This window comes from Equus quagga, chromosome 14 (assembly GCF_021613505.1).
Source record: "Equus quagga isolate Etosha38 chromosome 14, UCLA_HA_Equagga_1.0, whole genome shotgun sequence".
NCBI lineage: Eukaryota > Metazoa > Chordata > Mammalia > Perissodactyla > Equidae > Equus > Equus quagga.
In genome coordinates this window covers 84610960-84636351 of record NC_060280.1, presented here as the reverse complement: position 1 = coordinate 84636351, position 25392 = coordinate 84610960, and the positions used below count along the sequence as shown (strand labels likewise).

General features: G+C 56.3%; 1 protein-coding gene across 1 annotated transcript in view; it reads right to left on the bottom strand.

Moving 5' to 3' along the window:
- The window catches only part of CACNA1A (calcium voltage-gated channel subunit alpha1 A), a 199242-nt gene that overhangs the window by 138705 nt on the left and 35145 nt on the right, over positions 1 to 25392 (bottom strand). The window contains exon 3 of the mRNA XM_046638279.1: positions 24152 to 24291. Within this exon, the coding sequence (XP_046494235.1) occupies positions 24152 to 24291 (140 nt within the window). The remainder of the gene's footprint in view (positions 1 to 24151; positions 24292 to 25392) is intronic.

Genomic DNA, 25392 nt, shown 5'->3' with positions numbered 1-25392 from the left:
CACCAGTCTGTCTTCCCCAGGTGCACGTGAGGGCGCCAATTCCTCCGCGTCCTCGCCAACACTTGTCTTTTGTTTTTGTGGTGAAAGCCATCTGGACAGGTGTGAGGTGTTATCTCCCTGTGTTTTGATTTGCATTTCCCTGATGGTCAGTGACACTGAACACGTGCGGCTATCGCGCACGTGCAATGTGGCTAATACGAGCGAGAAACGGAATTTTCAATTTGACTTAATTCAAATTTTAGTATAGTGGTTCCTCAAAACCTTAAGCATAGAATTTCCATAGGATCCAACGCTCCCCCTTCTGGGGGTGTCCCCAGAAGAACCGACGACAGCAGGGGCTCGAGCAGACGCTCGCGCACCTGTGTTCACAGCAGCATCACCCACGGGAGCCCAAAGGCGGAAGCAGTTCAGGTGTCCACTGACGGATGATGGATAAGAAAACGCAGCACGTTCACACAACGCGATATTATTCAGCCTTAAAAGGAAGCAACTTCTGACACCTGCTACAACGCGGTGGAGGTTTGAGGACATCATGCGCAGTGAAATAAGCCAGTCACGAAAGGACTAACGCTGCAGATCTCGCTCACAGGAGGCCCCTGGGGACTCAGATTCACAGAGACGGGAAGCGCAAGGGCAGCGCTGGGGGCTGCGGGAGGCGGACGGGAAGTTAGCGTCTAACGGGGACAGAGCCCCAGTTTAGAAAGATGAGAAAGTTCTGGAGATGGACGGTGGTGATGGTTGCACAACAATGTGAACGTGCTTAAAGCCGCTGAACTGTACATCTAGAAATGGTTAAAATGCTGAATTTTATGTTGTGCATGTTTTATCGCAATTAGAAAAACCAAAAATCTTACTATCCACATATGGCTAGCGGAGACCAAATGGGACAGTGCCAGGCTGGGGCTTTTCCAAGGATGGCTTCCGGGACCACCTCCAGCCCACAACTTTCCTAAAGAAGAGGCCGTCACCCTTCCCTGAGGCAGCAGCCCAGTGTCCCAGGAGGTGGCAGCCACTTGTCCAGGTCAGAAAGCAACTGCCAAGAACTCGCTGGACCTTGGCAGCCGGCCGGTGCCGGTCTGTCAGCGCATCCGGAGGGCGGGGAGGGTGCGGCACCGCCTGTGCATCTCTGCTGCTGCGCTCGGCTCCGGCCCGGGGCTTTCCACTCCGCTGGGCAGGCATGGAGAGGAAAAGCTGTCAGGCCTGGGCTTCTGCAAGCCCAGCGGCTGTGGCGACGGCAGGATAGAGTGGCCCAGGGCTGCGAGCGGGGGCGCCCAGCTCCCCGCTGGAGCAGGCCACCCAGAGCCCACTGCCGAGGCAGCAAGGCAGACCAGAATCTGCCAGCTCTGCATGCAAATGCCTGGCTTTCTAGGGGTTTCTCCAAAAAGTCCAGCCCCAGGAGTTAAATGAGACCCAGGGCATCTCAGACCCAGGTGCGGAGCCCCGTCCCAGCTCTGTCCTGGCCTCACATTATTTTCCTTGCCGGCACTTAGCACAGCGGAGGCTCAAAAGTATTCGAGATAGCCCCTGTGAGGTGGCTAGAGCGTATCTGGGGCTGGATCACCCAAGTGTGGATCCTGACTCTGCTGATTACTGTGTGTCCTTGGGCCAGTTACTTTACCTCACTGTGCTGAGATTTCTCTGTGGTTAACGTTTGCAAAGTCCTTAAGACAGTGATTGGCACACAGTAAGTGGAATGACGCCTCCACGAAGTCAGCTTTCCCAGGTGTCACAGCAGACGCTGGCGGCAGGCCCCTCCAGGCCTTAAATACAAGGTTGGCCCCCACAGATCAGAGGTTGACTTCCAAAGTGCATTCTGGGTATCGCAGACTGAATGGTGACTCCCCCCACCAAATGACACGCTCCTGTCCTAGGCCCCGGAACCTAAGACCTTGACCCTCTTTGGAAGGGTCTTTGCAGGTGTGAGGCCGGATCTGAGAGGAGTTGGTTCATGGGTCCCAGATCCTTCCACGATGGAGGAGTGGCGAGGAGGGGGAGGCGGAGGCTGAGGGGGAGGAGGAGCCGGGCGCCACAGCAGCAGAGGGCAGGGCCACAGCGGCAGGAGGCGGGGCCACAGCAGCAGAGGGTGGGGCCACAGCGGCAGGGGGCGGGGCGAGGCGGCTGCAGGAGCTGCAAGAGCCGGAAGAGGCGGAGGCAGACCTGCGTCAGAGCTTGGAGGGGAGGGTGGCTCGCGACGCCTCGACTGCAGATTCCAGGCTCGAGAACTGCGGGAAAATCAGTCTGTTGTTCTGAGCCACCAAGTCTATGGGACTTTGTCAGGACAGCCCCAGGAAACCAAGGAAGCAGAGAGAGAAGAGGCGACGTGTGCTTGCCCCTGATTCTGTCAGTTTCTTCTGAAGTGACTTCATATTCGATAGATGTTGTCTGACAATCTGATTCAATAAATATAATTAACCACCGGACGCCCACTAACAGCTGCCCCTATCCCCCACCCACGGTCATGGCACGTGAGCCAGGCCCTCGGCCACCCAGAAAACTACATTTCCCAGCATTCCTAGCAGCTAGGCGTGACCACATGACTAACTTTCCACCAATGGTGTGTGAGCACAAGTGACACGCGTCATTTCAGGGTCTGAGACTTAAGGCACTAAGGACACCCCTCCTGCCCCCTCTTCTACCTTCTGACGGCAAGCAGCTCTGATTGCGCAGAGGATCCCAGACGTCCTCGGTGGTGGTAGAGCAAGAGGGTGGTAGGAACCGGGCACCGAGGGACTTTGGGAACGTGGCTCCCCCCACCTGCAGGGCTCACCTGAGGGCTCTTACACGGGGGGGGGGGGGGGGGGGGGGGGGGGGGGGGGAGGGCGTTAGGGAAGCAAAGGTTTGCGTTGTTTTAAGCCGCTGTTCTTTTGAAGCCTCTTGCGACAGTGGCATGGCTTTACCACATAACATACTATGCACCCCGGATGTCCCAGCTGCTGGAGACGTGACCACGGGCTGCACCAGGCCCTGCTCTCAGGACGGAGCTTACGGCCGAGCAGGAGGGACGCAGATCCTCAAAAGCTCAGCGACAAAATAACAGGATGAGAAATCCAGCGGAAGGGCACTCTCAGAGCAAAAGGAAAGCTCTTCACCCAGACCTGGAGGCTCAGGGCGGGATTTTTTAGGAATTGATGCCTGTTCTGAGAACTGAAGGCAGAGAGGGGACGAAGAAGAAGAGGAAACATTTCAGGAAGAAGGATGTGTACTCCCAAGGCTGCCCAGGGAGGGAAAGCACAGGACGCCAGAGGATCTTAAAGGAGTCTGATGTAGTCTGAGATGAGAGACGACACGGGAGGTGGACGGACAACACAGGGTCAGGAAGGCCTGGTAAGAGCAACGGGTCACCTTGAGAGGACTTAGCGAGGGGAACAACTTGGTTAGATTTGCATTTTGTGCAGTAAAGCTTAACTCAGTGGGGCTGGGGTGTCTGAACCCTGCATATCCCAAAGGAAGGCCTGGCCCTGGACTGTCCCCGGGGAGACGACCTCTGGGCTCTTGGAATATCCTGCCTGAGAAGAGTGTCTTTGCACACCTGGGCCCTGGGCTGTGCTAGATAATTCATGTGAACAATGTGATTTATGGGGAATGCTTGTTTGTGTTCACCGGGGGCCTGGGGTATGCTGTGTTTGATCTCTGGGGGTGGTAACTAAGCTGTTAAAATCAGTCACGTGTGCCCCATGTCTATGTGATTGAGCCCCAATAAAAACCTAGGACACCAATGCTCAAGCGAGCATCCCTGGTTAGCAGCACACCATGCGTGTTGTCACATGTGGTGGGACAATGGAGCCCCGTCTGCACAGCTCCCCCGGGAGGGGACAGCTGGGAGCTGGTGCCTGGTCTCTCCTAGGTCCTGCCCTACGCACCTTTTGCTGTGCAGATTTTAATCTGCATCCTTTTCATTAATAAACTGGAACTGTGAGTATCAAGCTTTTCTGGGTCCTGCGAGCCCTTTTAGCGAACCCATCAAACCTGAAGGTGGTGTCAGGGACCTGGCACGCAGTCATACAGCCTTAAAGCTGCTTCAGAACCACGAGATTCTGTCCTAGTTGCATCTCAAGAGAAAGTGAGTCCACTCGACACATTTTCAGAAGTCCTGCCTGCTTGCCAGGCCCAGGGCTGTAGTGATTCTAAAACAGACAAACTGGTCTCCGTCTCCAAGGAGCTCAGCGGACAGAGGGCAACGGAGAAAGGAGACCAAGTCAGTCAGCCGAGCGCTTCAATGGCAGAACGTGTGACGGAGGGCTGGCAGCTCCCTTCTTCCTTAACTCTGGCCAGGAATGCAGACAAGTCGCAGCACCCAGACCACAATGAGGTACATGGGGCAGTGTGTGTGCGTGCGTGTGTGCACGGGTTTGCACGTGTGTGCATGTGTGCATGCATGGGTGTGCATGTGTGTGCGTGCGTGGGTATGCGCGTGTATGTATGCACATGTGTGCACGTGCGTGCGCGTGTGTGTTTATGGGGGTGACTGCACGTGTCCGTGCATGAGTGTGTGCAGGTGTGTGCTCACGCACTGTGGATCTCAGAGGGGAAGAAGGTGACACGGAGCAGCCAGTGCTGCACGGGCCAGGGCTCAGTTCCAGGCAGAATTCTCTTCCAGAAACTCCACTCAGAGCCACGTGACACTTCGGGTGCCCAGAGCTGCTCCCAGAAAGAGTCAACAACACCGGCAAAAATCTGAAACGTCACCCAAGGAGGCCTGCGCGCCCTGCCTTCCCTGGGTGCCGCCCCTCGCCCTGCCCTCTGGGGCGCTCCTGTCCTTCCCGCTCACACCGTCTGCCACGGAAACGGCCGCTGCGCGCTGGCAGCTCAGCCGTCTTCTCTAACCCACACGGCAGGCCAGGCCGGGCCAGCAGAGTGACTCTCGCTGGGAACAGTCAGCGGTCTCGCACAGAGTCCTGAGACCCTCCTGCTGAAGCCCTAAAGGCCCCGCAATTTAGTGGATAATTCTCAAGTTTAAGAGACACCAGGAACCTCCAGGAGATGGCAGCATGGAAGCCACGCTCTGGGGCGTCTGCGGCTTCAGCCTCATGGCCTCCGGGGGCGGAGGGGAAGGCAGCGCCCAGGGCCCACTCAAGATGGAGCCTAAAAGGGAGAGCCCTGCCCTTGGATGGGACCCCAAGGCTGCCGTTCTAGGGTGAGAGATTGCGCCATCTGCCACGGCAGGAGATAGGAGCATTGCTTGGGCACTTAGCAGAGAAGGAGGAAAGTGACAGCCATGCTGGCCTTCGTGGACACTGCACCCTAAACCCTCAACACGCGGGCTCTGCACCAGGTCAAGGTGACCCCCGGCGCCCAGAGAAGCACGTGCAGATCTCCCGGGGAGGGCTCCCCTCCTCTCAGGCCTCGAAGGAATGCCGCCAACCACGTCCCAAGGAAAACGAGCTCCTCACATGCAGAACAGGAAAGCGCTCAGGACAAGGTATGGCAGAAAATTTTAGAATTTAGAGACTGAAGTGATCAGACACTGACTATAATCCTTTGCATATTATGTTCAAGGAAACAGAAGATGTGCTGGGAAATACCTACCGAGCCATTCTCAACAGGGGGACCCTGCCCCCGGGGAACGTTTGGCAATATCTGCAGGTCATTCCTGCAGAGGGGGCACTACTGGCACTTACTGGGTGGCGCAAGGGATGCTGCTCAACACCCTACAAGGTGCAGGCCAGCCCCTCACGAAAGGCTATCCAGCCCAGGATACCAGCAGTGCCAAGGCTGAGAAATCCCGTCACAGGGACAGAAAACGGCTGCAAGAGATGGAGCAGGAGGTGGAAGGATCCATGGGACTCACCAACATGAAAGATTTAATCCTCGGAATTGAACACCTACTGGGCATGGATGGCGGCAGATTAGACGCAGCTGGAGAGAGAATCAGCAAAACGGTGAGAGCCTGTGTCTCTGAATTTCTTTCCCATTTGCTATTTTCTCTGGCAAAATATTTTGAGGGAAATAGAATGTGTCTCAAAAGCCTGGGGTCGCATTGCCTTAGGAGGCAGGCACGATGCTGGGGAAAAGCACCCAGGCTGCATCTCTAGAGCGTTCATGCCTTCCGTCCACTAATCACGCTGCACAGTCCAGGCGAGGGGCCCGGGCAGCTCCTCTGCAGACGGGAACAGAGACCAGGAAAGACGCACCCGGAAGGCCTCCCCCACGAGCCACAGGAGGTGGGTGCAGGCCCAAGGCCGCCCCCAATGCACCCCCGAGTCCTGAGCTGCAGGATCCGAGCAAGGTGCTCACCCCCTCTGTGCTTCAGCCTCTCTCTCCGTAAAGCAGAGGTCGCTACGAACCAGCCTCCTCAGACTGTTGCAAGGGTCCGAGGAGGTGTGTGAAGGACACGCACATGTGGTTGCTCGATGTGGCTAAAAATTACCTCCATCAGCGGGGCAGGAAAGCACAGTGGTGAAGCACACGGACTCTGGGACCGCACCCCTGGGCTTGGGTCACTAACTGTGTGGCCTTGGCCAAGTTAGTTAACCTCTCTGTGCCTCAGTTTCCCCATATATAAAATGTGGATAATAACAGTTCTCCCCTTACGGGCTCTTTGTGAAGAGTGAGTGAGCTAGTATCTGCAAAGGACTCAGAGCGGTGCCCGGCTCAGAACAAGTGGTGGTTGCTGTTATTCTTGTCACAACTTACAAGATTTCTTCAGCTGATGAAGGCAGCGTGGCTGGACCGAGGTCCCACAAGGGTGAGAAGCAGGCCTGTCTCGATGACCACTGTATCCTTGGGCCCGGCACGCAGTAGGAACTCAGTAAGTGCTAACATCACCCCCAAACAAGGACAACCATGATTATCGTTACAGAGAATTTACCTCAGAGCAGGCCCCCTAACGGGCACGTGACATCCTCACAGCAATGCAGGGAGACAGGCTGCACCCTCTCATTCCACAGATAAGGAAACTGAGGGTCAGAGAGGCCCACAGTCAGGGAGCCAGAGTTTTCACCACGTCCACGTGACTCCCAGATCCAAGTGCTCAGAGACCCTCTGCCCCCTGGAGTCCCGGCCACCTGGCGGTCCCAGTGGGTCTCTCAGACAACTCGTGTCCCCAAGAGCCTTCTCGCTTATGTTTCCTTGTTTCTCCCTCGACTCTGTGTCTTCCTGCTCTGCTTGGCTCACAGCCCACTTCCTGTGGGGGACGTTATCTACTCCAGTGCCTCAGTTTCCCTGCTCATAAAGGAGATGATAACGGCATCTTTCTCACAGACGGCCATGAGGATGGCGTGGCGTTCTGAGCATCACACAGAGCAGGCCTCCGGAAAGGCCACAGCCTTCACTCTGCTTGTCAACTGACACCGGGACCACAAGGCTCACACCTGCTCACCTCCCCAGGCTGGGCTCTGCCTCCTGCCCGCTGGTTTCCTTTCCCCAAGCTGCTCAGCCAGCAGCTCCTCCCTGCGAGGCCTTTGTCATTGTGCACACATATGCACACACGTGTGCACACACACCCTCTCTGTTCTCGCACGCAGCCTCTTCAGCCAACCCACGTACCCACTGATGACGGACAAACACAAGCAGGTCCAGCCACACGATGGAATATCACGCGGCCTTGAAGAGGAAGGACGTTCTGACGCCTGCAACATCGTGCAGCAGCTTTGAGGTCAGCGGCCCAGGGAAAGCAGCCAGTGACGAAAGGACCAGTGCTGTAGGCACCGCCTACGTGAGGTCCCGGGATGGAGGGGAGGCAGCGTTTGAGGGGACAGAGTTTCAGTTTAGGGAGATGAGAAAGTTCTGGAGACGGACGGTGGGGATGGTCGCTCAGCGATGTGCGTGTGCCCCAATGCCGCTGAACCGGACACTTAAAGATGGCTAAAAGGGCGCATTTTAGGTTATGTGTATTTCACCACAATTAAAACTTTTTAAAAAGGAAGAACAGCGAGGCAGACGAGACGGGAAGACGGAGGAGGGCGCGCTGGCGGAGGAGGGCCCAGGGCTCGGAGGCGCCAGCCAGTGCGCGGGGCCCCTGGGGCATTTCACCAGGACAACTCACTCCACGAATTATTTATTGAGCACCTACGGGGAGCCAGGCCCCATTCTAGACTCTGGGACGCAACAGGGAACAAAAAACAGAGGAAAGTCCCCACTGCCACGGGGCTGACGGTCTAGTGGTGGATGGACGATGACCGTGTGGTCCGGCAGCTGCTCAGCAGCAGCGAGGAGGGAAATGAAGTAGAGGACGGGGGAGTGGGGTTGTCAGGAGCGGGGGGCAGTTATAGTTCTGAAGGACATTTGAGCAAAGACCCAAAGGAAACAAGGGCGGAGTCATGCGGAGACCTGGGGGAAGGGCGTTCCCACCCGAGGGAGCAGCCTGTGCAAAGGCCCTGAGGCTGGGCCTGCCTGATGTGTTTAAGGAAACATGAGGAGGCCCCTGTGAGGAGGAGAGTGGGGGGAGATGAGGGCCTGGAGGGGATGGAGTGGAGCATGCAGGGCCTCGTGGCTGCAAGGAGGACACGGGCTTTTTCTCCGAGTGAGGTGGGAGCCATGGAGGGTTCTGGGCAGAGGAGGGACCTGGCCTGACTCAGGTGCACACAGAACCCTCTGGCTGCTGGGGGTGGGTGGCAAGGGCAGACAGACTATGGGGAAGAGGAGAAGGGAACCAAAGAGGCCAGGACACGGGCTGAGTGATGACCGGCCAGCCCCGGAAGGGTGGAGCCGCCTTCGCCGAGATGGGCATGGGCGGGTCTGGGCAACAAGGAGAACTCTCCTGTCCGAGTCCCACTCGAGGCAGCACCTCACGTGTCAGCTGAAGACGCAAATCCAGAGCCGAGGGGACCGCCCGCACCCAGGGCCTCGGACCGGGTCTGAGCTGGGTGGAGGGTGACCTTGATCTAGCTGAGGGGCGCAGGTCACATCCTCGACCTGGGCCTCGGGGTCGCACCCACAAACGGGGGTGCCGAGAGCCCAGCTTCAGAATCACCGTGAGGCACAAACGAGCATACCGCGTGAGGCTCAGACTCCTGCACACGCAGCACGGGAGGGCGAGTATCACGCCGCACGAGGATGGCCACCTCCACCCTGCGCCCCTGCACCCAGCCGCGCTCTCCCACATCCCTGCTTCCACTTGCGTCCACCACCCTCATGGACCACATCACGCAGAGACGCCTGGAAGCAGGTCTTCGCCTCCCTGACTCCCGCATCGGAAAGTCACAGAGTCGCCCCTCTCTCCGTTCCGGGGGCCGGGCCTCCTCACTGGAATCCCAGTTTCACCACTTCCTGGGCGCGTGGCTTGGGGAGGGTCCTCTAGCCTTTCTGAGCCTCAGTTTCCTTGTCTGTAAAATGGAGATGCCAGGCCCCACCTCCCAGGGACGTGGCACCTGCAGGAGAGGTCCCTGTAAAGTGCACGGAGTAGAGAGGCCGGCCCGGTGAGCGTGCATCTGTGGCTGCCATTATGATTGATGTCTTCGTCCGTCCTGTGAGTCAGGAACCGGGAACCCTGTCTTACCGATGAGGAAACCGAGGCTCAGAGAGATGAGAAGGCTCACCAGAGGCCAGCAGAGCAGTGGAGGTGAGCGGGCAGGGCCTGACCGCCCGGGTCCACGCCTGGCCTCGGCCCCAGGTGTGTCATGGGGACGGTGACAGCACGGACCAGGAGGGAGGGACAACTTGAAGGGTGGAACGAGATAACTGACTCTAAGTGTTGGGAACAGCACCGGGCCCGCGGCAAGTCCTCAGGGGCCCTTGGGTTGACCGTAGCTGCCGCGGCCCCACAGCTGGACGCCGGGGGCGCCCACGTCTGTCTGACTCTGGGGCCGGGCAGGACCCCGCTCCTTGGAAGGGAGCAGAGAAGGGAAATGGGGGGCTGTTCCTGCAGCCCCTGCTCCCTCGATGCCGCGCTGCCTTCAGTGCCCGAGGCTTCAGAAGGGCCCGGCTGGCCCGGCGCCTGCGAGGCCACATGGACAGGGAGCCGTGGCCGCTCCAATCCGCCTGGGGCACGGCGTCTGCTCTCTGCTGCTTCTGAACAGACCGGAATGACGGCCCCCGTTCTGCCCCCGCCAGCCCTCGGCGCCGGGCGGACCCTCCGAAAGGCACACTTCCCCCGTCACAGCTGCGGGTCACGCCTCGGTTCACCCACCCGTTCTCGTCTCAGGTCTTCCCTGAGCCCGACCTCCGTCCCGACTCTGCCCCGCAAAGGAAGGGGACCGGCCACCAACCCAGTGAACGCTGAAGTGTTTCCCTGTTGATTGAAAACTTTTTGAGGCAGAAATACGTACTTAGAAACACACATTCTGTGCACTCAGTGAAGTCACATCAAACGTGTTTATCATCAACAAAGCCGACTATGCAATCTCGGGGAAAAAGAGGGAAACGCGATGAACTTAAGCAGTGTTTGCAGTCTTTCTACTATTCCAGGCGATGAATTTATTCATGACTCTGCGTGAATGCGAGATGGACATCAAATGGCTCTCCCTCGCACGCTCTCGGTTCCCATGTAACTCCCTGAGTGTCACCATCCCAACGTGGTATACTATTTTAGTGTTTAAAGACGTGACTTCTGTGTCTAACACGGCCTCTGTAGCAAAACAGCCCCTTATTCTGTGGGGGAGCCTCTCTGCCAATTGGTCGACGTCCACACCAGTGTCCATTCTTTAAATACCACATGTGAGGAAGAGTTAGCCAGAGACAGAATAGAAAGCATATTCCAGACATAGGCAACAGCATGTGCCAAGGTCCTGGGGTGAGTGAGCAGATGCTGCTGATGAAGGAAGCTGCATCCTTTTCCCTATTTTCTCCCTCTGAAATGCGACCATGGACAGAAGGACGCCTGGCTCTGCAGTGGGGGGTTCTGCAGCCAGATCCTGGCTCCGGGACTTCCTAGCTGTGTGACTCTGGATGAGTGACATCTCCTCTCTGAGCCTAGCGTTCCTCATCTGTGATAATATTCGTGGAGCTGTGGGAGGCTTGAAGGGGAAAAGGTGTGCAAAGGCCCTGGCACCCAGCAGGCGGCCAGTCAATGCCAATTTCCTTTCTCTGAGGCTGACCTCGCCCTCCACCTGGTTCCCAGGAAGCTGGAACTGTGGGACGGAAGAGGGGGAACAGCTGGGGAAGACGGCAGGAACGGGAACAGAGTTGGGTTCCGGAGGAGAAGGCTGGAGAAAGGCCTCGCACAGACGCCGCCAGCCGGGCCTCTGCCCCTCTGAGCCAGGAGACCCAGAGCAAGGCTTCTATCTCTGGCCAGCGGCGAGCTCGGTGCCCTCGACTCCTGGGCTCAGGGCGGCCGAGTCCCTCGCTTTGGCCATGGCAGCCGCAGTGAGGCCGGGCCACCCTGAGCCCAGCCCTCCGGAGACCCTCACCGTCCTCTCAGAACCCTGTTTGTACCACCCGCTGAGGACGGAGACCGCAGGGCAGGGCGCAGGCCCCACGAGGCCATCCTGACAGCCGCACCAGCTGACCGACTGTGGCCAGGACAGCCCCGCTGACCCGCAGGCAACAACGAGACCCAGTGGCGCCCTGGCCGAGCCACCTCGACCACCAGCCCTGGAACCGTGAGCCGAATGAACGCCTGTCACGTTAAGCCCCTGGGTTTCACATTGTTCATTACGCGGCACCGTGGTGGCAAGAGAACTCACACAGAGGGGCAGACAGAAGAGACGGTTGTAAGGGGACATAAGACTGAGTTTTAAAATAAACTGTTCTCACTTTAAATGCAACCTCTGAGCATATAAACCCAAACATACAACAGTCTCCAGAACGGTTAGAAAGGGGAAGCACTTTCCCAGGCTGTCTGGGGGCTGGATGTGGCCATGTGACGTGTGTCTGGCCTTGAGATGTGAGTAGGAGCCTGCTGGATGGCTTCTGGGAAAGATTTTGCTTTGATACAAAAGTTGGTAGAGCTGAGTGCAGTCATCTCGGCCCTGCTTCTTTCTGGCTTGAATGTGGACATGATGTCGGGAGCTCCGGCAACTATTCTGCAACCATGAGGTGAAGGCCAAGAGAATCACAGAGACGCCAGCCAATGCCAACCAGTACCCACCCCAGACTTTTTGTAACATGAGAAAGATAAGCTCCTGTTGGTTTAAGCCACCACGAGTTGGATTTTCTGTGACATGCCACTGAATGCACTCCTAATACAGCCTTTGAACACTCCCCTATTTTCTGGGCCACTCAAGACTCCACTTGGGAACACAGGAAGCCGGTCTCCTTTTTTCCGGGCACGCACACACGGGTTGCTGCGCCCCCGGCGGAGAGGCTGCCCTGCCGATGCACCCTCACTTCACAGCGAGACGGGCCCAGGTCGCTCAGTTCTCCCTTTCTGGAACAAATTCTCCTCACTGTCACCAGCCAAAGACAATAAAAAGTGTCACTAACTCATCCCCGGTCCCGGCTCCCAGGCCACCCTGGACCCTGTCTGGCTGTTCTGCTTCAAACCGCCGTGACTTTAATTCACTCTGACCTCGGCCTCCTCCGCAGAGACCTGGGGCCTGGCGGCCCAGCAGGCGGGAGAGTGGCTTCATCACCAGCATGTCGGCAGCACCAAAGTCCCCAAGGGCCAGGCCCGGCTCCCGCTGCCCTCGCCTCCCCCTCCCGCAGAGCAGCCGTCCCCTCCTCCCGCTGCTGAGCCGTCCGTGCTCCTCACCGCAGGAGCCTAGAGAGGAACGGACGCTGGAGATGCTTCCCCAGGAAACCTGCGCAGCCAAGCAACAACTCGCAGCAGAACTGGGGAGGCAGGGCCGGCGGGCGAGCAGACCCCGCGAGTGCTGTGCCGCAACCAATGTCACCCGCTACCAGCACCTATGACGTTCTGGCTGCAGAAGCTCGCTCAGCCCGTTGCAGGCCAGGAGCTCACACCCAGAAGGAGCCCCCCGGCTCCCCCACCCCCTTGGTGGGCTGACTCTGAGGGGCGTCCCCGGCCCCCGCCGGCCCCCAGGGATTGGGGAGCGCTGCCGGGCCACAGCACGAGCTCGCCGGCTGGTGCCACCACTCCGGGCTGCCTTCTCTTCTCGCCCTCGCCCCTCTGCGCCTCCCTCTCTGTCTGCCCACATCTCCGAGCAAATGGCAGGGCCTCAAATCCGCCTCAGGGTCCGTTTGGGTCCTGGGTTGCGCAAACCAGCATCTGACAGGCTGTCTTAGGCGTAAAGGGGACTTCAGGAAGCTCAGATAACCGACAGGAGGCCAGAGGTGGTGGCTGGGCAAACAGGCAGGGGCTACGCAGCCAGCAAGGTGGACCCGCCCCGCAGCAGGCGGCCGGGAAGGAGCCCGGGGCCACCCCTTTGTGTCTGGGCCACTTGCTCCGTTTTCAGACTCCCGGGTGGGGAAGCAGGTGGCTGGCTGGATGTGAATCACGTGTCCTGAGGACACGGGGTGGGGAGAGGATGACCCCCCGTGCCCACAGCCTCTGGCTTGTGAGTGAGCATGGGGTCCCCTGATCCCACGGGGGGTCCCCGAATGGGAAGAAGAGGATGGATGCTGAGCGAACATCCTGCACGGGTGACTTACTGGCCTCCAGAACCGGCCCGGAGAAGAGGCCATAATTACCATCATCATCCTAATCACAGTGATCCGTCTGATGACAGCTAATACATTGCATCCTTACTCCATGGGACTTTTCACACATTGTCTCACTGAATCTCACCTTCTGAGGTGGGTGCGACATTATTCCTGCTTCACAGAAGAGGAAACTGAGGCCGAGGGACGCGTCTGTTCCCTCCTCTTTCTTCAGACCGCCGACTGGCCAGCACCACCCACACCCCAGCCCACCTCGTGCCAGACATTCATGCGTCAACCCTTTAAACAACCCCACAAGAGAGGGAGCGTTATTCCTCCTGTTTTCCAGACAAGGAAGCTAAGACTCAGGGAGGTATAGTTACCCGCCTGAGGTCACACAGCGTGGAGACAGTGAGGCTGGGTTTTGAGTCTATTCAGACTCCAGAGCCCATGGTTTTAACCAGCGCGTGACCCGGGCGCCCGCACAGGAAGCTGCTGGGCTGGGAGCGTCCCGCAGGGCACAAGGCTCTCACCTGAACCCCCAACCCAGCAGACATGCCAAGAAGAGATCCCCAGAGACGCACGTAAGTCCTGCTGCCCTGGCGGCCACAGGCGACCTCGACACGGGGGCTTCTCCAGCGAATTTCCTGTGCCTCGGAAAGGAAAGGACCCAGGAGGCCAAGGACCCCACACGCGACCACGCAGCCCCCGCATCCGACACAGACGGTGGGGCCTTCCACACGTCTTCGTCCTTTTTGTCTCGGCCAAACTTGCCAAACAGGGTCTCAGCTTGTGGCCTCCTTTTCTCCTCAGTCAGAACCTCCGCACCCAGATTTCACGCAGCCCCAACTTCCCTGTGGACAACCCGGCTAGAATCACCCTTTGCCCCTGGTTACAAAGCCCCAAGGCCCCAGAGGGTTTCTTCTCTCCAGCTGACCCTGGCGCGGCTGTTTCCCCGCTGCCGTCCACATCTTCCACCCCGGCCCGCTTCTGCTTCGAGGCCTCGCGGGCACCGCGGCGCGACTGGCACGCGTGCTCCTCTCCGCAGGGCCCCGCATCGCTGTCAGGAGCTGGCTGGTCCTGAGGGCTGGAAGGTCCTTTCATCTGGCCAAACAGCCCCTAAATCCTGCTCGTTTCCATTATCCTACCTGAGTCCTGAGTCATCCCAGCCTTGGAATTATCTCAACCCAGGACTCTCTCCATCCCAGCTGGCAATCTTTCCCGCCCCGTCCCCTCGGCCACATTTGATGAAGCCCCCGTTATGGACTAGGAATCGCCCCATCCAATCATCACCACAGCCCAGCGAGGGAGACCCGCACGAGCCTTGTTCAGGATGCGCAAAATGAGGGCTCGGAGAATAAACCGCGATGCCTGAGGTCACGCCCTCCTGAGCGGCAGGGTCAGGCTTCGAACCCACGTCTCCACAGTGATGGTGCTTCTTACCCGGGGCCTCAGGCCTGGTTCTGAAGTCAGCACACAAGGCGAACACGGCACACGCTCCAAGTTAGCTTGGAAAACACTTAAATCGTCCACAAAGCATAATATACATGGTCCTGTGTACTTAAGCCCAGACAGTAATGAGTATAAAACAGAATGAGAGTCACAGGCCACACGTGACAGACACTGTGAACTGTCCCCACCACATCCACGCCCCCCCCCCCCGCCGTCTTTTCAACAGCAGAGCCAACCTCCCATAAAACGGTAAAAATGCCAGATACGCACATTTCTCATCTTCCCTGAAGCTGGAGGTGGTCACGTGACCCAGGTACAGCCAATAAGATGTAGGGGGAAGTGTTCTGGGAACTTCCAGGAAAAAACTTATTTCCACCTAAAGAAAGAGGACAAAGCCTCCAACGAGAGCTTTCTCTCCCCACCGTGACTCGCCTGCTTTCGGATGAGGCTGTGAGACGAGGTGTGGCAGCCGTTTTGCAACCGTGAGGCAACAAACCATGAAGTCAAAGTCGACACATGGAGGAAGGGGGAGTGGGAGGACATCACTGAGCCGCTCGGTTAATCCTGGGCCACCGATCTGTGGGTTTCTAGGTCAGGCGACAACAGCCTCCACTTAACGTGAAAGCCCCTCCCGGCTGTCTTTTCTGTTACGTGTGGAGAGAAGCATTCCTGATGACAGACCGGGATCTATGAGGAGCAGGGACGACGCTCGTTCCTCGGAAAGAGCTCGCTAAATGGTTATTCTATTCTTCCTTCCTAGTCAACCTTAGAATCATTCTGTTTAACGTCCCAGGGACACGACGTGAAACAAAAACAACCTCAGCCATATGCCGGGCCCAGGGCAGGACTCCAGGGGCTCCCACCTCCTTCCGCCTCTGTCCCTGACACCAGAGCATCACGGCCCGAAATTCTCTAAGTGCCTCTTCTCTAAGTGGCACCACAGGAAAGACTGTGCCGGACCAGCCGACACCCAGGGGCGTCGGGCGGGTGCTGTCTGCTCCGGAAGCAGTTTGTCTTACAGTGAAACTTCCCCAATACGGGTGGGTCACAGGACCATTGATTGACTCCCTCACTCAGCCGCCTACCCTGTGCTGGGCTCCATTCGAGGCAGAGGCAGACACAGCCACGAGCAGAAGAAACCAAACCCCTGCCCGCATGGAGCTGAGCCAGTGGAGGGGACAGGCAAGAAATAAATACGGAAAATATCCAGTTTGTCAGAAAGCGGCAAATGCATGAAAAAAACCCTAAATAGAAGAAAGAGGACAGGAGGCGCCAGGAGTGAATTGAAACTTTAGATGAGGGCCCACGGGACATTGGAGCAAAGCCTTGGAGACAGGGGAACGGGCTGAGCAGAGGTCTGGAGGACGAGCGCGCCAAGCAGAGGGACCTGCCATCCCAAGGCCCTGCGGTTGGAACTTGCCTGAAGCGTTCAAGGGACGGCGAGGAGCCTGGCGTGGCCAGAGCCGTGTGAGCGAGGGCGGAGATGGGGAGCAGACCCTGCAGGTCCCTGTGGGCCGTGATGAGGACTCTGGCTTCTCGGCTGACAAGATGGGAACCACAGGACGGATGTGAGCAGAAAAGTGACTTGATCTAATTTCTGTCTCAGAAGGACCCTCCTGGCTGCTGTGTCGACAACAGCTGTGGGGAGGACGGCAGAAGCGAGGGCCCCGGGCGGAGGCGGCTACAACTGCCCAGCCGAGAGATGGCGGCTCAGCCCAGGGCGGCGGCAGTGGCGGTGGGAGAAGGGCTGAGACCCCGTGTGCGTTAAAGGCAGAACGTGCAGAAGGCTTGGCTCAGGGGTGAGAGAGGAGGAGGCACCACGGTGCTTGGCCAGCGCCCCTGGAGGGGGAGCTGCCCTCCGACGGCAGGAAGGCAGGAGGGGAGCATTGCGGGGTGCTCAGGAGTTCGGTGCTGGATTCATGAGCGCGAGATGCCTGCGAACTCCTCCCCAAGAAGGGGTGTCGGGGGAGCTCCAGGCCAGAGACATAAGTCTGGGCAACATCAGCATCAAAGGGATGTTTACACCCTGGAGATTAGATTCTGTCACCAAAGGGCTGAGGACAGCCAGAGAAGTCAAGAAAAGAGGGGCTCCCTTTCCAGACTCCCCCAAACCTCAGCTTTCCCATTCTACCACACAACCCCCTGAAGGCAAGGGCCGTCCGCCAGTGGGTCAGGCCCAGGCGCTCCTTGGAGAGAGCGGAGATTGTCCGGCGTCTGCAATCCCTGTCACAACACAGCGTCTCGGGGCCCCGTAGCTTCTCCCTGCACAAAGCAGAGCCCGGCACCTCCCGCTTGGTGGCCACGGCCTCGGCCCCGGGCACCCACTTGCTTCCCGTTCCGCCGGCATTGCCTCTCCCCGCAGTGGCCGCCCCCCCTGCCCTGGCGAGAAGGGAGGAGCCGAGCCTGCAAAGACAGAGGCGGTAGCCAGATGCCCCTGGGGGGGGCAGGCTGGCCTTTGTCACAGCAATTCAAGAGGACAAGACCTCGACCAGCCCCCAAACCTGCGGAGAGATGCATGGCAAGGGCTTCTCCAGCCGCACAGGGAAGATGGCCAAGAAGCTCGACGCGGAGCAGTGTCCCCAGCCATCTGGCCCCACTCTGTCCCTGCCCGCCCGCCCGCCCGCCCCCCAGCCAGGCCGGCGGAGGGAGCAGGCGGGGCGCTGTCCAGGGTGCTGAGCCCGCGACCCGCTGGGCTTCCAGCTGTCGCTCCTGCCTTAGTTTGGGATCCTCTCTGAAAGCAGATTCAAGGCAGGGACTTTTCAGAGGCGACCTACGGAAGCACAAGGGATCAACCAGAAAGAGAGGAAGAGGTAAAGAGTGTACGAATGAACGGCATCCTGAGCAAGTGGGGTTCAGTGTGGCTGAGGGTCCTTTGAGAGGCTGTCGACCACACCTCTCAGTTTTCTCACGGACCCGTGGGGAAGCCAGGGTATCTGCACCCCGACCCCCTGGCTCACTGGCTAAAGGCTGCTCCTGGGGGTGTTAAGCGCTTGCCATGTGGGCTCAACAAACTCCTGCGATGCTGGAGAGGACCCTCAAACGGAGATGCGGGAAGGTGAGAGGGCTGGAGGCGCAAACAGGTCCATTTGCAGGGGAACTGACCACCGCGGCTCCAGGTAACTCGGAGGGGCGCTGCCAGATACGGGTCGGGCATTTGCATAATCTACCAGACCCCCCGCAGGAATCTGTTTGAATTTTTTTTCCCTTCAGTTCACCACCTCCCATTTATGAAGCACTCAGGAAGGCCCACAGGCTCAGTTCAAGGTATCTGCCCCGTATGTTGCCTTCTCTAATCCCCACCACAGCCCTGGGAGGGAAACACCATTATCACTCCCCTCTTCCAGGTGAGAAAATCGAGGTTCAGTGAGAGTAACTCACGTTCTTGAGCTTGTCATCGGCAGAGCTCCTACTGACCCTGAAGCCGAGGTCTTAACCACCGGGCTGTGCCAACCTCCCATTTCTGGCCATCGCTTTAGCCTATTTTCTCCCACCACAGTGGAGCCCAAGATGGAGCACAGAAGAAAGGGTTCCCCCCGACTTCTCTGGAAAACTTGACTTCAGGGAAAAAGTTTGGGACTCAGGAAAATGGATGCTGGATCCAGATCTGCCTGAGTTCAAATCCAGGATCTACCATTTAGGAGGCGGGTGACTTGGGGCAAGTTATTTAACCTCTTTGGGCCTCACTTTCTTCATCTGTAAAATGGGATGATAATAATAATAATAACTCAGAGGGTTGTAAGGACTAACTGAGCACAGGTACCTGTGTAGTGTGTCATATTGTAAGTGCCTTGTGAGTTCCAGTTTGTCAACGTCGCCACCATTGTTAATAACGGGTATTATGCTTGTAAGGATACCGGGCTGAATATAGCACTTTGTCTGAACTTAACATGGGCCTACTGTCATCCAGGGGTTGGGGTCGTGTCCTAGGAGACCCATGCAAGTAGCTGAACATCCCTGAGCCTCAGATCCATCTCTAAAAAAGGCTTGTGAAACTGAAATGTGATAATGCGCATAAAATTGTTAATATAGTGCTGGCACATCATGAGCGATTAATAAATGATGAGAAGAACAGTCACGGCAGCCAACACCACTATCATCGCTGTCACCATCGTTGCAAGATGGAGAAACCGGCTCCCGCTGCTGGGAAGCAAGGCGGTTCCTGCTGGAACACAGTTCAGCAAACATCACGGCTACCAGACGCCCTGGACAACAAGAAGATCGATGCCCTCTCAGCGATAAAGCTCTCTGATGACCAGGAGCACTTGTGTCACAGCGTGGAACCCGCTGGGTACCGACGGTGACTGATCCACTGGGGGAGAAATTAATGCAGAGATGCGTTAAAATAAAACACAGCTGATATTTACGGAGCTGTTCGTTGGTCTCGAGAGTTAGAATGTTAGGCAAATTTTGTTGTTGTTGTGTTTGGAATGCTGTTTTTATTTGCAGGCAACTCCAAACGGCTGCATGGGAGGGGAAGGAAGGAGGAAAAGCTGAGGAGTGATGACATGTGTTTGTTCAATTTGTCAAAAAGGGATGTGACTCTGGTCAAGTCCTACTGACCCCTCGGGGCCTCAGTTTCTTCAACTACATAAGAAAAAAAGGGGGAACTGGGGTTACTCTCAGAGGCTGCTTTTGTATTTCTCCGGAAAGGGGCCACGGGCTGGGGGCAGGAGGGACGGGAGGACGGAGGAGAAGGTGAAGGCTGAAGGCAGGACCTGAGGGGCGGCATCGATTACTCGCAGCTCCAAACTGGGCTTCCAGGCTCCTTGACACGAGCATACCTTCTGATTCTGGAAGGTTCCTGACTCGCCACCATCTCAGTCTGACTTTGGGCGAATTACTTAGCCCCTCTGCGTCTTAACTCCCTCATGAGTGAGATAAGGGGTTGGACCTATCAAGAGTCCACTGAACCTTAAAATTCAGTGATGCTACGAAACCAACGCCCTTCCTGCTGCCCGAGCACTTGGGGCCTTTGTTCACTTCTGATCCTCAGCAAAACTTCCCAAAGCCTGGGGGCGGGTCACAGGACCCTCCAAAAAGGAACCTGCATTTTTACGGAGTCACAAAACGTCACAGTTGGCAGGAACCCAGAGCTCGTCTGTCCCAGGCCTTATCTGACATCAGAGTGTCCATCACAGACGCCCGGACTGGCTGACCAGCTCTTTCAATGCGATGGCCCCCACCTCCCTAAACAGCTTAGCAATTTTCCTCAAATGCTCTATTGCCAGAAATGTCACCACTCTCTAGCTTAGCGGCCATTTATTTTACTGAACACATACTATTTGCCAGGTCTGGCGCTAAGCCTGTGAATACAAAAAGTTCGCAGTCTCTTTGCTTAACACACACAACCGCATTGTTTGACCCCTTAGATGTTTGTATGTTTGCGCATTACAACGAAAGCTCCATCATCTCAGAAATACAGCCAAGCTTCTGAAATCTCCCTTTTCCCCATTTTCAGTTAAATGATGTGGCCTTCAAACACCACGGGAGCACACTTTAAAGGAGTTTGATAAAATGACAAAGTTAGAAATTTCTCTGAGGCCTCGAGCCACACACAACAGACAAAAATCCACGGGTAAGATCTTTTCTGCCAAACTTCACACAAGAAGAAGGCAAAAACCCTGGTAATCCGTAAAAAACAAATGGTGTTTTAATGCTGCGGTTTGCTTGGAAACGTGACAAGACAGCACGTGAGGCAGGAGGCGCTGGTTGAGGTCATCTCTGTGTCAGTGTCAGATTAACGCACTCGCGCCATCCCCCGGAGCCCGGAGTGATGGGTCCCCTGCATCTCCTCACCATGGCCAGCGAGCAGACGGCGACGTCTGCAAGGCTTTTGTTCCCTCTACCCGATAAACCAACAGGAAACTAAAAAGCCCCTTTTAATTTGAAGTAATAAAAGTGAGCGATGTGGCTGATTTGAAGGAGACAGAACACCAGACAATAAAGAAGGACGGTTGACCCCTGGTAAGAGCAAGGAAGCAAGAGAAAGGAATGCAGGAGAAATAAAGAAGGAAAGGAGAAGAAGGTGAGAAAGAAACAGAATCTACGATAGTGGTTCCTCGTATCTTTAGGGTCAGGACCCCCTGGGAATCTCATGAAAACAAGAGATCAGAAAAATACACACATGCGCACGATTTTTCCATGCGGTTCCAGAGGGTGCGCGGGTCCCGTCAGTCCCCACTGCGAGCTTCCATCCTGAGGACCCGCCTGCCCCGGAGGGCGGATTTCTCTAGAGTCTCACCAGATGTCAGGGGACTAGAGAGGAATGACGGCCTTGCTGTAATCACGGAGAGTACACAAGATCCAGGTGGCCAACTGGCCTGTCAAACGGCCACCTGTCAACTTAGCGACCGCTCACCGAGACCGGCGACATGCTCAACAGGATACGAGCTTCCTGAGCTGTTTCAAGAACCATGTTATGAAAACTGGGGCCCCTCCCTGCCAGCAAGGCCAGGCCAGGCCAGCCCCAGGGAGCAACTGGCACGGCCGCTCTGCAACATCCAGAGAGCTGAGAACACACACGGTGCACGACTCTGCGGTCCCGCTCCTGGCACACGCCCCAGAGAGACCCACTCACAGGAATGAGGGGACAGCTCAGTTCAAAATAGCCCAAAGCTGGAACATCCCAAATGGATAAATACATGGTAGAACATTCACACCACAGAATACTATACAGCTGTGAAAAGGGATACATGCGAACTATGCTTGTCAATCAATTTAATCTCGTGTCGAGTGCAAAGGGCAGGCTGTAGAAGAAAACATTCAGAGAGAAACTTAAAACATGCCAAACAGGACCATATACATATATCTCATAAATTTATGTAATAAAAGTGTAAATACATAAATGCAAATGATAAAAACAAAGCTCAGGAAAGTACTTCTGGTTGGCGGAGAGAAGGAATGAGGCCAGAGAAGGGAGCGCAGGGACTCACATTGTATATAGAAAAGTTTCGCTTTGATGGCAGGTTGCTCCGTCAACGCCCTGCCCTCGCCTCCTCCACTCTCTCCCTGATCACTCTGTTCCAGCCACCCTAGCCTCCATCTTTCATCAAACATGCCAGACACAGCCCAGCCTCAGGGCCTTTGCACTTGCTGCATCCCCTGCCTGGCACTCCTCCTTCAGCCATCCTCACGGCTCATGTACTCACCTCTTCCAGTTTTCATTCAAATATCACCTTCCCACTGAAGTCCTCCCCGGGAATAAGACATCCCAGCCCTTCCCTGATTTGTTTTTCTCTGTAGCTCTCACCACCGTCTGACAAACTAGATATTTCGTTCATTCGCTCACACACTCCCTTTGTCTTTCTTCACCATTAGAATGTAAGTTCCACAAGGGCAGGGATTTTTGTCTGGTTTGTTCACTGCCGTGTCTCAGAGCCTGGCACACAGTAGGTGCACAATAAATATCCACTGAATGAATGCACGTACAGGTATTTCTTACATTATTCTCTACCTCTTTGTGAATGCCTGAATATTTTTATTACACATTTTTAACAACAACAAGGTCAGCCACTGGACTGTTTCACAGATGAGTTTCCTAGCAAGCCAAGAGAAAAGTGCCCACTGCCATGAAATGCCCCTGGAATGTGCTGGGGCCCCGAGCCACAGGACTGTGGACACAGCTCCAGAGGCCCCCAGTGGACACCAAGGCCACCAGAGCTGGCCCAGAGTCTTCACAGCAGACCACTCAAATCGATGCCTCTGCTGAAACAGCCCAGCACGTCACAGATCCTTCTGAGGGAAGCAGTGTCACTTGGAAACAACAAATGTGTCCAAAACTGGAATTGGGAGAGCCCAGCCCACACAGCGGGGTGCTAGGACCCGTGACACCTGCCAGGAGGACAATACCTGGAGCAGCACGAAACCCAGAGGAGCACTGTGACCTCATGGAGCAGTGCTGTGACCTCACGGAGGAGCACTGTGACCTCATGGAGGAGCACTGTGACCCCATGGAGGAGTACTATGACCTCACAGAGGAGCACTGTGACCTGTAGAGGAGCACTGTCACCTCACGGAGGAGCACTATGACCTCATAGAGGAGAATTATGACCTCACAGAGGAGCACTGTGACCTCACAGAGGAGCACTGTGAGGACGGCCTCCCAAAGAAGAAGTCTTGGAAGAGAAGAGCCAGACTTAGCCTGGAGGAGGAGGAGGAGGAGGGTGAGTGGGCAAAGGAGCCAGCAGTCAGTGCACAATGGTAATGTCCACACCGGGATCTAATAAAAGGCTCTGGGCTCTTCCACAGAGACTGGCTGGCTATTTACCAAACCCACATCCCTTTCCTTCTAGGCACAGTCTGACATTTCCCAGCTTCCCTTGAGTGACATGTGCTCATGAGACTGAATTCCAGCTGCAGGAACAGAGTGGAAGAGGCACGTGCCAGGTCCCTGCCAGGCCCAGCCAGCCTCCGAAGTGTCACCCTCCACACTCGCTTCTCTGCCGTGGTTTAATGCAGACGAGCAGAGAGCTCATGGACGCTGCAGGTTAAGAATGAGGAGCCACAACGTGGCGAGGGTCTGGGTCCCCGTCACTGTTTGGAGGATAGAAGCCCGTCAATGATGAACAACTGTTCCGGACGTTCGAGGAGTGGGAAACAAGCTTCTGTTGGGTTTACGTCATTACCTAGTTTTGGATTTTTTGTTATAGCAGCTAGTGTTCCCTCGCACAGGTCCGTGATGGAAAGTGTACACACATCCACCCTTCCGCCATGGTTCCCCACGCACAGACCCGAAAGCTCCTCACAGGCAGTGCCCACACCTTACCTAGCTCGCTTTCTTCCACGGTCCTACCGCAAACCGTCGCACCCAGGGGCCCTCAGCAAACACTTACTGACTTGAAATAAAAGCATCTCCCCAAGTGAGGCCAAAGGACCACACGCGCCCAACAGTTAAAAACTCCAGTTCTGGAGTCGCATGATCTCAGGCTCAGACGCCAGCTCCACCAGCCGGGTGGGGTCAGCGAGTTCATCTCTGTGCTTCAGATTCCTCAGCGGTCACAGGGGAATATTAATATTTCCTAACTAATCGGGTTGTTGTGATGATTAAACGAGAGAATGAATAGAAAGCACTTGTGAAGCAGTCAACTCTAATCAGCTATTATTCTAACGGTAACGGAAAGCATCTGCTGCAGCACGCGGCCGAGACACCAAGTGGGGGAAGAAGGCGGACGCCTGTTGCGGCCGAACGCGGGGTGCGGCGCCCCCCCCCCCCCACCCGAGCCCAGCCTGGGCCACGCCAGTGTTTTCAAAGACGATTCTGGGACACATGGCACACGCCACTTACCCCGTTAGCACGACCACAAAGTCCATCACGTTCCAGCCATTCCTCAAGTAAGAGCCTTTGTGGAAGGCGAACCCAAGGGCGATGATCTTAATTCCAGCCTCGAAGCAGAAAATTCCAATGAAGTATGGTTCTGTGTCATCCTGGAGGGGAGAGAAGGCCAGGTCAGCATCTCGGCCCACCCGGACGTCTGTTTTCACCTCTGCTGATCCTCCAGCCACCCAGCGCCCCCACTGCATCCTGCCTGGAATTTCCTGTCTAAAGGCCTTTGCCAGATGGAGAAGACAGCCTCCTTCCCTTTTGGCCAAGCTCGCACACCACGTGGCCAAGGAGAATCGTTTGTTTAGACCTGAGCTGTCCAGTATGGCAGCCACCTGACCCCATGTGGCTATTTAAATTTCAATGAATTTAAAGCAAATAAAACGCAAGTTTCCAGTTTCCAGTGGTTGAACGTGTTTACCTGTCACACACATCACTCGAGGTCTTTGCACCGACCTCACCCCCAAATCTGACACTCGTGATGGTTCTCAGCTGGGAGGCACCAGCACAGCTGTTCAGGTTGCTAAAATATTGGAACCATGCTTCTGCCCTGGCTGGCGAATGCTCAGCGCCCTGGCCCCCAGCCCCTCTCCAGACCTCCCACCCGTTCCGGCTGCCAGCGGAGAGACTGTAGTATTTGAAACTAAGCTACAAGCTCCCATCCACGGAGCCCCCACGTGGATATTTTCCCATCTGTTGTGGAAACGCTTCTCAAGCTACAGTCTCCTCGCTCTGCCTTCATGACTTTTCCCACAGCAGCTGGTTACCGGTTCCTACTATTTGCTTACTATTCTTTCCACTGACTCCTTTTACTCAGCGTCATCTTAAGCAAAAATAAGAAAAAAAGAGTCTTGCAATGATAGCTTTGCTAGGCCGGTCATATTTTTTTAGAAGACACATTAGAACACATAACTATTAACATTGAAAAGTCTTGAGAACATCAAGGCTTAACGGACCAGGAATGAGCAGATTCCAACACCTCCTGCCCCACACTGGAGCTATTCCAGCTGGCTCAAAAGGTGACAGAGATGTCGCCCCCTCTGCACTGTCGGAAGGCCAGGAGAGGAACCAGGGGACGATGGGGATTAAGAAGGAGCTCAGTGCGCAGTGACAGCTCTGCGGACTCTGCGGACCGACTGGACTTTGAACGTTTCCCAGAGCGGACAGGACGTCCACGCAGAAGGAACGTGGGGAGGTGAGAGCGA